The sequence below is a fragment of the Coptis chinensis genome, chromosome 3, assembly GCF_015680905.1.
Source record: "Coptis chinensis isolate HL-2020 chromosome 3, ASM1568090v1, whole genome shotgun sequence".
NCBI classification, from domain to species: Eukaryota; Viridiplantae; Streptophyta; class Magnoliopsida; order Ranunculales; family Ranunculaceae; genus Coptis; species Coptis chinensis.
Genome location: NC_141458.1, coordinates 10,701,421 through 10,714,161, shown reverse-complemented (window position 1 = coordinate 10,714,161; position 12,741 = coordinate 10,701,421). Strand labels below are relative to the sequence as shown.

The window sequence follows — 12,741 nt, the reverse complement described above, 5'->3', positions numbered from 1 at the left end:
TCCACAGGAAAACTTCCAAACACACCCTATAATTGTGAATATAAGCGAGGTGGATGGACTTAGATATAATTAATGGTAAGAAAGGACTTTCTTAAAAGTTCTAGGGGCCTTATTGTAAATATGGATAAAGCAAGTGGTAAAGGCATTTAATTTACGAATTGAATCCCTTTACTACAATCAAGTATCGATTCAATAGGAATTATATTTTTAGATGTGATTAATATGATCCCTACGGATATTTTAATTGCATGTTAAAATATTTTTTAATTGTATCTAGGGGCCTTATTGTATCTAGGGGCCTTAAAATTAATATGATCCCTACGAATTATATAGTTTAATTGTGAATATAAGCGAGGTGGATGGACTTAGATATAATTAATGGTAAGAAAGGACTTTCTTAAAAGTTCTAGGGGCCTTATTGTAAATATGGATAAAGCAAGTGGTAAAGGCATTTAATTTACGAATTGAATCCCTTACTACACTGTTATCGATTCAATAGGAATTATATTTTTAGATGTGATTAATATGATCCCTACGGATAAATTAATTGCATGTTAAAATATTTTTTCCTATTGTCTATTCTTGAGAAGAAAAATTCATGTATGGCTAGTGAGAGTGTTTTTCCTTACGGATTCATTATCTCGCGGTTATATTAATGAATTATGATGATGGTATATTTGGTTGAAATATAGTTGACAGCCCTACGGTTTGTACAATTACATTTTAGTAACAAAATGAATAATAGTGGAAATCATATTACATGTATGTAAAATTGATGGGTCAAGTAGAACTCGCCTGATTAAGTTGAATAATTTTGATGCCCTACGGATAAGAGATTATTCATAAGTATTAGGTTTCCATTGCTTATATTTGTCTTAATGATACAATATAGAGGGTATTGTATTTTTATTATATAAGCGGGTAATTGGTTTATTAAATTCCCAAAACCAATATTAAATGTATTATAATAATTTTTATGTATATGTAAATGTTCCAGATATGTCTCAATCAATTCTCAATCCCTTAGCATCTATCTTGAATGCTGAAAGTTGGGCTAAAACAAAGGGTAATTGTTACTATTGTGAAAAGCATGGTCATTGGAAGCGGAACTGTAGGGATCAGACTATCAGAGTTTCTGGTTTTTTGAAACAAATAGATAAAGAATATATGCAATCCTTTATTCTTGAAACCAATTTGTTGGTTTTTTCTTCTGACACCTGGTGTGTGGACTCAGGGGCCACTAACCACGTTTGTAATATGTTATACGGGTTTCAGGAAAAAAAGAAGGTTGAATGAAGAAGAGGTGTACTTAACACTAGGTACATAGGCAAAGGTTGTCGCAGTATCGGTAGTAGTTTATTGTTTAGCATTAGGTGAGAAAGTGTTGGTTTTAGAAGATTGTTACTATGTTCCAGAGATAAATAGAAATTTGGTTTCTATTTCTGCACTTAATAAGTCAGGATATTCCATTTCGTTTGATTCAAAAGTTGTAATCATACTAAATGGAAAGTTTATTGACTCTGGTACTTTAGTAAATGGTCTCTATATACTTTCTCTTATGCTAGAAATAAATGATAATGTTATTGGCAATTCATCAAAGGTCTTGCCTCAAAAGAGGAAGTCAACTTCTTGTAATCCAACGTACTTATGCCATTTAAGACTTGGTCATATCAATCTAAACAGGATTGATAGGTTGGTGAAAGATGGAGTTTTAAGTTCACTCTCTTTAGAACCTTGCCCAACTTGTAAGTCTTGCTTAGAAAGAAAGATGACTAAGAGATCCTTTAAAGCTAAAGGGTCAAGAGCCACAGAGTTATTGGAGTTAGTACATACCGATGTATGTGAACCCATTAATGTGAAAACAAGAGGTAACTTTGAATATTTTATCACTTTTATTGATGACTATTCAAGGTATGGTTATATGTATTTGATGCACAAAAAGTCTGAATCTTTTGAAAAGTTCAAAGAATTCAAAGCAAAAGCTGAAAAGCAAACTGGTAAACCAATTAAAACACTTCAATCGGATCGAGGTGGTGAATACCTCTCAGATGAGTTCAAAGAGTACTTAATACAAAATTGGATTTTGTCTCAATTAAGTGCACCAAGAATTCCATAATGTAATAGGGTTGCTGAAAGAAGGAATATAGCCTAATTGGATATGGTTTGGTCCATGATGATGAGTTATTCAAATCTACCTATATCTTTTTAGGGATATGCCTTAGAAACAACGACGATATATATTTTGAGCTTGGTTCCTTCTAAGTCAGTTCCTATAACTCTTAGGGAGTTATGGTCAGGGCAAAAACCTAGTTTACACCACATACATATATGGGGTTGTCCTGCGCATGTACTAAAATGAAAGACTGACAAGCTAAGTTAGAATCAAGAACTGAAGTATGTATGTTTATTGGGTATCCAAAAGAAACTCGAGGTGGTTTATTTTATAATCCAAGAAAACAAATAGTGTTTGTGAGTACAAATGTTAAGTATCTCGAGGAAGATTATATTTTGAAACGAAAACCTCGTAGTGCAATGGTCATTGAAGAAATGACGACAGATATTCCTAGTCATGTTCAATCTGAATTAACTCATAGTTTAGATGAAAACCTTCCAAATGAAGTTTCGAGCATTAATTACTTGAACTTAATCCAGTACTTCATCGTAGTGGGAGGACAATTAGACCTCCAGGAAAGTTAACCCTATTAAGGGAAACTTTCTCAGTTACATCAAATGACAAGGATGTAGATCCCATAAACTACAAAGAAGCAATTTCTAACATTGATTTGAGAAAATGGCTTGAATCAATGAAATAAGAAAGGAAGTCTTTTTTAATTCCAACAATGTCTGGGAACCTGTTGATCCACTGCCAAATATTTAGCCTATTAAGAATAAGTGGTTATTCAAAAGGAAAAGAGGAGCTGATAGAAAGGTAGAGACTTTTAAAGCAAGACTAGTGGAGAAAATGTTTACTCAAAAAGAGGGTATCAATTATTGACAATTGCCTCTTTTTGTGTATGTAGATGAGATGGTGTATGGATGATATAGGTAGATGATGTAGATGGATGATGGTCGTTGAACAAAATAGAAGCGTATCAAAACCTAATTATCCCTCAATAAGTAAAGGATGAGTAGGGTATCGTTCCACTTTTAAGTGTATGTTTATATGAAGGACAAGACTGGAAAGGGGGTTTGAGGGATTAAAAACTATTATTATAGATATTGTAGATTCTAATGCTAAACTAAACTAAACTAAACTAAACTATTGAAAATTTATAAGAGAGGGAATTTAAGATATTAGAATCCACCAATACTTTTGATTCAATGACCTTTTGCTTCATGGTTGTTCTCACAAGTAGACTACAATTAGGCAATCGAGCGAGTGCCGATGCCCTCTTGGATGAAACATCATTAACAATTAACTCTACTTAAGGTTGTTCCTATGTTCATGTTACTAGTATCTTCTTTCTTTTTATGTGAGCTTGGGCAGCTATTCAATGAATCACCATCTAAGGCAAACACAAGGAATACTTCCCTTACTCTAAAACACTACACAATTAGAAGAAAAGTAGAGAATAATAGTATACTATTCAATTACAATAAATAAAACCCTATTCTAGCATTGTATTCAATTGCAATAAATAAAAGCATGTTACTAACAAATATTCAATTGCAATAAATACAATCCTAAACTAGTATGATATTCGATTGCAATAAATAAAAACCTTAATCTATACTTCCATCCCCTGGTCTGGGCAATAGAACTAATAACTAAAAACATAAAGAACTAACCTGATTGAAGAACACCATGAACCAGAATAATCATTAAACCTTAAGCACCGGCTTCATCTTCTCCCTTGAAGGAGAAGATTAGCCTTCCATAAAGAAGAAAGAACACGAAGAACGAGAAGAAGAAGAGTCGAAGAACATAAGACTAGAAAGACTAATTTATTAAGACTTAGCTAGTTAAAACCGATATTTTATTATTAATCTCTCTCTGCCTCAAGTTCTGGAGAAAAGAGTATAAGTGAATTGGCAAATTACATGAGGCACTTAGGTCCTCTATTTATAGAGGTTACAATGAGCTCTAGAAGCATTCCAAACCGTCATTTGTTTCCTAATACAAATAGACTTCTTTCAGAGTCCAACTTCGTCTCCAAAACTGAGAAGAAATTGGCTACATTGTCGATCCATGCGTCTGGACGCACTATTCATGCATCTCAACCGCGATCAATGCGTCTGGACGCTCAATCCATGCGTCCCAGACGCATAAGCCTATTTTGTCTCTTCTGCTTTATCCTTCTATCCTCTTTTGCGGGCTTTGGTCCAAGCAACGAATCATTTGGCCTTGGGCTTCCAAATAGGCTTTAAAATAGGTCCAAGTCGCATCTTTAATAGCTCCAATTCCTTGGCCTTCTCCATGATTGTCCATGGGCTTCCCATGTGATCCTTAATGCTCCGAATTGCTCCATTTTACCCCTTTTTCTCTAATATTCTACAAAACTCTCTCTTTCACCTGTAGAATCATAAAACATAACTTACAAACAATATTAGTCCGCTAAGATGGCTAAACAAGAGGCATAATCGAGAGTTAAATAGCACTTTTTGAGCACTTATCAATTATGAGAAAACTTTTTCGCTAGTAACCATGAAAAGTCTATTAGAGTCCTTCTAGTGATTGCTGTTCATTATGACTATATGATTTGGCAAATGGATGTAAAGACCGTGTTTTAGAACCTGGATGCTTTACAGTTCCTACAAGCTTTAAGGAGTTGGAATGTAAACTTTGATCAAACAATCAAATCATTTGGTTTTGATCAATGTAAGGAAGGACCTTGTGTTTACAAGAAGATTGAAGGTAAGATGGCTATGTTTTTGGTCTCATATGTATATAATACACTATTCATTATGAATGATATAGTCTATGATCGAGGACCAAATACTATATATTAGTATACATGTATGTAATAATGCACCATATATAGATATTATGGGTTTTAGAATGGTTGCTAAATGGCTTTGAAGGCCGGTGGAAAATTGTTGGGATATTTGACCTTTACAAAACCAATGAACATTTATTATTTATACATGATGGTTAAATACACAAATCTTATTATTATGCATATGTGTGAACTAATATCATATGATGAAACCATAAATTCCATAGGTAATAGAATTATAACAATCAAACATATGAAGAGTCATGTGCGAGAGATTTGATCGTATCTATTGTCACACCTTGAATTTCGATAAAATCAGAAAAACAATATTTGTTCCCGACTCTTCGATTTTCGAGGTGTAATGCACTCTCAACTTCCAAAAACCCATAATATGTTTAATTATTCCAATAATTTGAAACCAATAAAAATTTTAAATAAACAAAAGTCCTCTTCATTAAAAAAATTCACAAATATGATTAAGTTACAAATTTCATTTCAACAACTCTTTAATTATAATTACAACTGAAAATACAAAAACATTGTCTCAACTGAAAATCTATTGCACCTCAAGGGAAAACAAAACATATTCTGTAATGAGACGCTAACACAAACCGCAAGCAGCAATCAACCTTCTTCATCAACCTTCTTCAACACTAATCCTATCAAGACTTATCGGCTATGTTCATTTTATGAACACACCCGATAAGCAAACATGCAAATCGGGTCAACATTATAAACAATACTGATATGAGTAGCTCTAAAATACAAATCATATATATATATATATATATATATATACACAATCAATAAGGCAGTTAGTTCCTCCACCGAGGCACCTTAACATCCAACAAATAATACAACATTCTTAAGTACAACAATTAAGGTAGGTAGTTCCTCCACTTAGGCGCCTTAGCTTCCAATTCAATAATAATAAGGCATTTAGTTCCTCCACCGAGGCGCCTTAGCTTCAAAACGTATTAGATCAAATGCATCTAATAATAAAATAACAAAAACTAAAACTTACTCTATACTTAAACTGATGTAGGCCTAATCACAGAGTGGGTCACACCTACATAAATAATCAATTCAACACACCTTTCTGCAAAACCATTGTGAAAGCAAAATAAATTATAATAAAACAAACATATCATATACATAATTCCAATAATCTCATTGAACCAACAAGAACAATTTTAATAACCAATTTCACAACCACAATCAATCATTTATTATAGATTTAACGTACACTTTGATATATCATCAAAATTATTGTTTAGAGTTTCTTCAAGTGTCTCTAGAATCACGTCGTCTCTATGTTTTACCTAGTTTCCTGTCTACCATAAATCCACAATCGCTCCCCTCAATCGAGCCAAACATGCACATCCGCATGTCTCTATCACATAATGGAACCACTCACGTGCGTAGTTATCTTAAGCGGGATGTTGCATACCAGGTAACCCCCACACAGACGCCAAAACTATGTGAGTAAGCCTTTACGTACTAAGCATAACATATCGCACGTCTCGTATTGAATTAGCGATGAGATAAATAAAGACATCATTTGGTTACAAGGGCTCTAAGTTCCTTTGAAACAAAATCACATTCCCTTTACAAGGGTAAATCAACATCATATAATCAAATGAGTTGTGGTAGCTAAGAACTAGGATTTTTGTTACGTAACTTATTCAAATATCATTTATTTGTATCTCATAACAATTTCACTCTATCACATGCATGCCAATTAAATTATTGCACTAAGCCACAATATTTAAAAACATTATTATATCAATACATCTCATAACAATTTTCATTATTTCACGTGCTAAATAAATAATTACACTAAACCACAAATCCTTTAAAAATATTACAAATCTCCATAACCGCTACAATAACTTTTAGTAGCATCTCAAAAATATATATAAGCATTTATTTAATTATATAATTATCAAACAACAATATAACAGAGAATAAATTTAGTACATAAATTCCAACTTACAACGAAATGTCGTAATCACTCCATAAAAATATTGCACAATACTTTTATAACATTTCAACAATGTCATAATATTACACCAAAAATATACTTATATTTTGATTCATGACTAAATAATTTCTAATCCATTCCAAACACCTTTTAAACACCAAATACATGTCTTTACACTTAATACATTTCCCATTACAACGTTTCTACACATATTACATGCTAACAAAATAAATATCATTTTCCATACGAAAACAACACCTAATGCATATATTGTAATAAATTTAAAAATCTATCATTTATTCATTTCATCGTTAAAACAGATTGGCTAACTACTACGTACAGATTTTTATTATCTTATCCTCTATTTTATATTATACAATGGTAGTAACGACTATAGACTATTAATTAACTTCATGTAATTAAATGTAAAACGGGATTGATCTTCACCTTTTCAAAACAACTACAACTATACACAAACTAATATTTAGCATTCCATGTACCAATATAAAATTAAATAGTGCATCTTTGTTTCTCAATTTAATTAAATTGAGAATCAACAACTAAATATATAAATAAATATATAACTAATTAGTGAGGTCTACTTACTAATACAATTTAATCATTTCATTTTATCTATTTTACGTTATTCAACGTTAATAAGTACTTTGTAATATTAAATTTGATTCATGTAAATAAAATGTGAACCCTTATAATTAAAACAATTATTTCAAGACTATTAATCATACATTAATATTTAACATTTCAAGATACACAACATATATTTCTTTGTTTTCTAATTAATTGAATGTAATATATAGGAATCAACAACCAAATAATTGAAAATAACTAATTAGTGAGGTCTACTCACCTTTTTGTTGTTTCCATCGAAAGAACAATTATATAAAAGAATCCACACCACGTAAAATCCATATCACTAAGTAATAGAAATACTCCCTTTTTTCATTATCTCTTATTCCTTATTCCTTATTCCTTTTAAATATTCTTTTGATTTCTTTTTCTCTTTTATATATTTTATTCTTTTTGTTTTGTTCTAAGTGAAACCATGTTCTTATTTAGATACAAAGAAATAAACTAAGACAATTCCATAATTTTAAATTATATACACATTAGTTTCCTTAACAATTAAAAACTTTCCATTACTTTCCTTTGAATAAAAATTAATTTTCTATAATAATAAAATTATTACCATATTATCTCACCTTTATAAAGAAATTTTCTTTTTAACCAAATATCTCTATTCATAAATATAGAATATTATTCTCTATTAAAAGTACTCTATTTATTATATACCTTATATTAACATCTATTTTGAAAACTTTCCAAATATTAAAAATCTCTACAAAAACTTGAAATTCAAAACATTAAATTCCTTTAATACAAATTTCAAAAATATTCTCTTGTTTTCCCTCCTTTCTCTTTTTATAATAAAAGTCAAACCAAATTTTCTAGCATATTGACCATGCATTAAATATCTAATCCAAAAATACTAAATATTGTAAAATAATAATGTACAAAAAAATAGAGGGTTTACATCTATTTACCTATAATGCTCACAGTTAGGGGTGAAGTTAGACGCTTAACTTATAAGACTGTAATATACATAACTACTATATGATAGGATGATGATATCTCAATCATTTGAGTATGACTCTAAGTTTGTATATTGGTGTAGTCACATGACTGACACTGAGGGGATCAAAGTGAGAACACACTATAAATTCGCTGTTAAGGTTAGTTTGCAAATCTCACTCTACCGGTTAATCCCTAGACTTGAGGAATTATGAAAATTCATTGTGTCTCAAATTTATTATTTTGAGACGTTAAAAAGTAATGTCTATTCATAGACTTGACTTGACGTTTTAGGTAATGAATGTAGGACACATTGAATTATGAATTCTAATAAATGATCCACCACTCTACAGAGTTATGTATTAGGAAAGTGTGACATAACTAATTGAGCTCAAACCCGGCCGGTATAATAAATAGTTTCTTAATGCTCAATTGATGTTGAATGTCACATTGGGTCAATTAGACATGGGTGTGACAATGAATAACAAATTCCCAATGGTCTAATTGTGAATACAAGTGAGATGGAGGGACTTAAATATAATTAATGGTAGAAAAAAACTTTCTTGAAAGTTCAAGGGGCCTTATTATAAATATGGATTTGTTAATGGGCATTTTCCATATTAAAGAGATATGTATTAAAAGTGTTTTAGTATATCAAGTACAAGTACTTGTATGACAATGACTTGTCCTCTTAAGATAAGACTTGGAATCCTAAGTGGATCCCTCTACACACACTTATGTATTCTCAAAAAAATTCTATATAAGATAATGACTTTTTGGTAAAAGGGACTATTAATCTTTCCAGGAAAAGTACAACTAAAGTAGGAGATAAGCCTGTGCAACTTCTGCTACAAGATTATCTTGAAGATTTTGGCTAATAGGTTGAAATGTCATATAAATAAAATTGTGTCTCCTTTTCAAGGGGCTTTTATCAAAGGGAGGAGTATTGGAGATAATACTGGGTTGGCCTATGAGCTTTTTCATAACATGAAAAACATGAAAACTAAAGGGGATGGTTGGGTGGCCCTCAAGATGGATATAGCTAAGGCCTATGATAGGGTAGAATGGTCTTTCCTTAATAGCATTTTGGATAGGCTTGGATTTAATGAAAAACGGAGAGGCATGATCCAGCAATGTTTGATCTCTGTCACTTTTCAAGTGTTACTGAATGGGTCCCCTCAAGAAATTCAAAACTGATAGAGGACTCAGGCAAAGGGACCCTTTGTCCCCTTATCTTTTTATCATGGTTTCAGAGGCTTTGTCTAGGCTTATTGCTAAAGAAGAGCAGGAAGGAAAGATACATGGGATCCAAATAAAAAAGAGGTCTCCCCCCATCACTCATTTGTTGTATGCATATGATTTGATCATTTTCACTAAGGCCAACATTTCTGATGGGGGTCATTTCAGAAAAATCCTTGATGAATACTGTGAGACATATGGACAGAAAATTAATTATGATAAGTCCAACATGTTCTTTAGTAGGAATGTGAGATTCAGGAACAAGCTTAGGATGAAGAGATTCTGGAAAATGAGGCAGTTTGAATCCAGAGAGAAATATCTTGGGATTCCAGTTATATTATCCTAGAGGAAAGCTGAGGATTTTGAATTCTTGGTGGACAATGTTCACAAAAAAATAAAAGGATGGAAAGCCAAAGTGTTGTCTCAGGCTGGTAGAGTTACTCTCATAAACTCTATGGCCCAAGCAACACCTTTGTATGCTATGTCAACCTACATGTTGCATGTTTCGACTTGTGAAAAAATAGATAAGACATGTAGGGACTTTTTCTGGAATGGGACAGAAACTTCAAAAAGTGTACACACCATTGGGTAGGAACACATGTGTAAACCTAAAAAACATAAAGGGTTGGATTTTAGAAAAGCAAGGGAGATGAATGTGGCTATGTTGGCAAAATTGTCATGGAAAGCTGTCATTGATGTGGAGTCCATGTGGACTAAAACTCTTTATAGTATATATAGCAAGAACTGGATTGGGGATGTTGACAAGCCCCCTGATAATGCTTCCTTCTTCTGGAAGGGTATACATAAGGTGTTCAACACTATAAGTGAGGGGGTTCTTTGGAATATCCATAATGGACAAACCACTTCAGTTCTGAAGGATCCTTGGCTTGTTTGCAATGGGAAACCAAGGACTCTTAAAGAATTGGGGGTTGAAAACCCTCATCTTGAAAATATGCAAGTGTCTGGCTTGTTTAAAGATGATGGGTCTGGCTGGAACCTGAGCTTTTAGAGCTTTATTTTGAGCCTTTCATAAGGCAAAGGATCCAAGAGGTGGTTGTTAGGCCTTTAGGGGCTAGCAAGGACAAGCTGATTTGGTGTGAGGATAGATCTGGGAGTTTAACTGTGAAGTCTGTCTACTCCATGCTAAATCATAAAAGATGGGAGGGACAGTCTTCTAGTTACAGCTCAAAGACTATTGCTCACATCTTGGAAGGCCAAGCTTCCAGCAAATACCATTTTATTCATCTGGAAGTTATATATGCTTGGTCTACCAATGGGGGACAAATTGGCCCCAAAGAAAGTTCTAGGGGACTTATCATGTCCTTTTTGCTACAAGATTCTAGAGTCTGACATTCACTTGTTCTTTGAATGTGAATGGTCAAAAGCCTTATGGTTTGCCTCTGACTTGGGGTTGAGGGTGGTTGGCCCTGAAAAGGGAACCATAAAAGGCTGGGTGGAAACTTTTATATCCTGGAGCCATAGTGCTCAGGAGTCAATCTCCTTTGTTGGTGTGTTGGCTTGCTGCATTCTCAATAACATGTGGAGAATCATAAATAAGATCAAGTTTAAACAGAAGAAAGCTAATAGGGAGAGGGTGCTAAGGAGAAGCACTGTCGAGGCTTTGAAATGCATCCAATCATTCAAAGAAGAGGGAGTTTCCGATGGCCCTAAATTACCTATGAATTTGATTGACTCTCTAAATGATTTTGATAATATCCCTAATAATTGTGTGGTAATTAGGTTTGATGTTACGTTTCACCAAGAGACTGGATGGGCAACAGCTAGATGTATTGCAACCAATGATGAAGGCAATATAGTAGGAGCTGCAACAAGGAGGTTCAAGGCGAGGTCTGCTGAAGAAGCAAAGATGTTGGCAGCAGAAGTACTGGCAGCTAGAATGACTATAGCAACAGGCTGGAAGGAAGTGTTTTTTCAAGGAGATTCCGCAGAGGTGATAAAAGCACTCACAAGTCCAAGTTGTCCTTGGGCTTTGGAAAGCTTGAGAGATTCTATAAACAATCTAATAGCTTCCTTACAGTGATAGTAGGTTCTTTTGGATTAATAGGATTTTTAATGGGGATGCTCATGATTTAGCTGGTTGGGCATACCAACAGTTAAGCTTGAGTAGTCTTCCGAAGTGTCTGCTGGAACAAAACATACAACCTATGTGTTTCTAAGGTACTAGATATAATATGGGTCAGTTAAAAAAAAAAAAAAGGAGAAAAGGAAAAGTGTTTTGTGGTGTGGTGAATACTACTAGAAGGATGAAGACTAAGTTTTTGGATTCAACTTTGGAAAGTTTTTATTTGTTTTCAATCTCCAATTCCGGCTTTGAAGGTATTTTTCTTTTAATTCATTTTTTTTATCAATAATAGATTAGCATGTTAAATATGTAGTATAAGCTAGCGGGTCACTTTCGGATAAGATTCACATATAACTATATGCAAAATATTTAGTATTTTTTATTTTATTTTTTATTTATATAAAAATATATATATATATATATATATATAAACAAAATATATTAATTTTTTCAAAAATCATTCATAATTCAATTATATATCTATAAAAATTGAATAAGGAAACATATCTTTATCAAATGAATCAATATGACGGCTAATATTCTCCTTTTAGTCGTTTATTTTAGATAGTTGAGATGATGAGATCTTAAAAAAAAAAAAAAAAAAAAAAAAAAAAAAAAATATTGATCATGGGTTGATGACTTGACTCATTAGACCTGAGAACAAATCGGGTATACTAAGAGCATCTCCAATGGGGGTATAAACCGTATAGAGTGGAAAATTTACACCCCAAGTGTCAAATCCAATGGGGGTGCTAAACCGTAGGTAATAGACTATTAGTTGATAGAGGGGGTGGAGAATTTTCCATCTCGCTATCAGTTGATAAATAGCCCGGGCGACACTTGAACACACATCTGAACAAAAGAAATGTTTGGACGTCACTTGGAGTGTCGTCCCTATCTATTTCTAA

General features: G+C 32.8%; 1 protein-coding gene across 1 annotated transcript; it reads left to right on the top strand.

Moving 5' to 3' along the window:
* The first annotated feature begins 11,023 nt into the window (after positions 1-11,023).
* Positions 11,024-11,791, top strand: LOC147507875 (uncharacterized). The gene has a single exon (XM_086596520.1). It carries the CDS (start codon positions 11,024-11,026, stop codon positions 11,789-11,791), a length of 768 nt encoding a protein of 255 aa, XP_086452646.1.
* The last annotated feature ends 950 nt before the right edge of the window (positions 11,792-12,741 follow it).

Coding starts and splice junctions, on each gene's coding strand:
- LOC147507875 (XM_086596520.1), top strand. CDS start 11,024: ATGGGGGACAAATTGGCCCCAAAGAAAGTTCTAGGGGACTTATCATGT.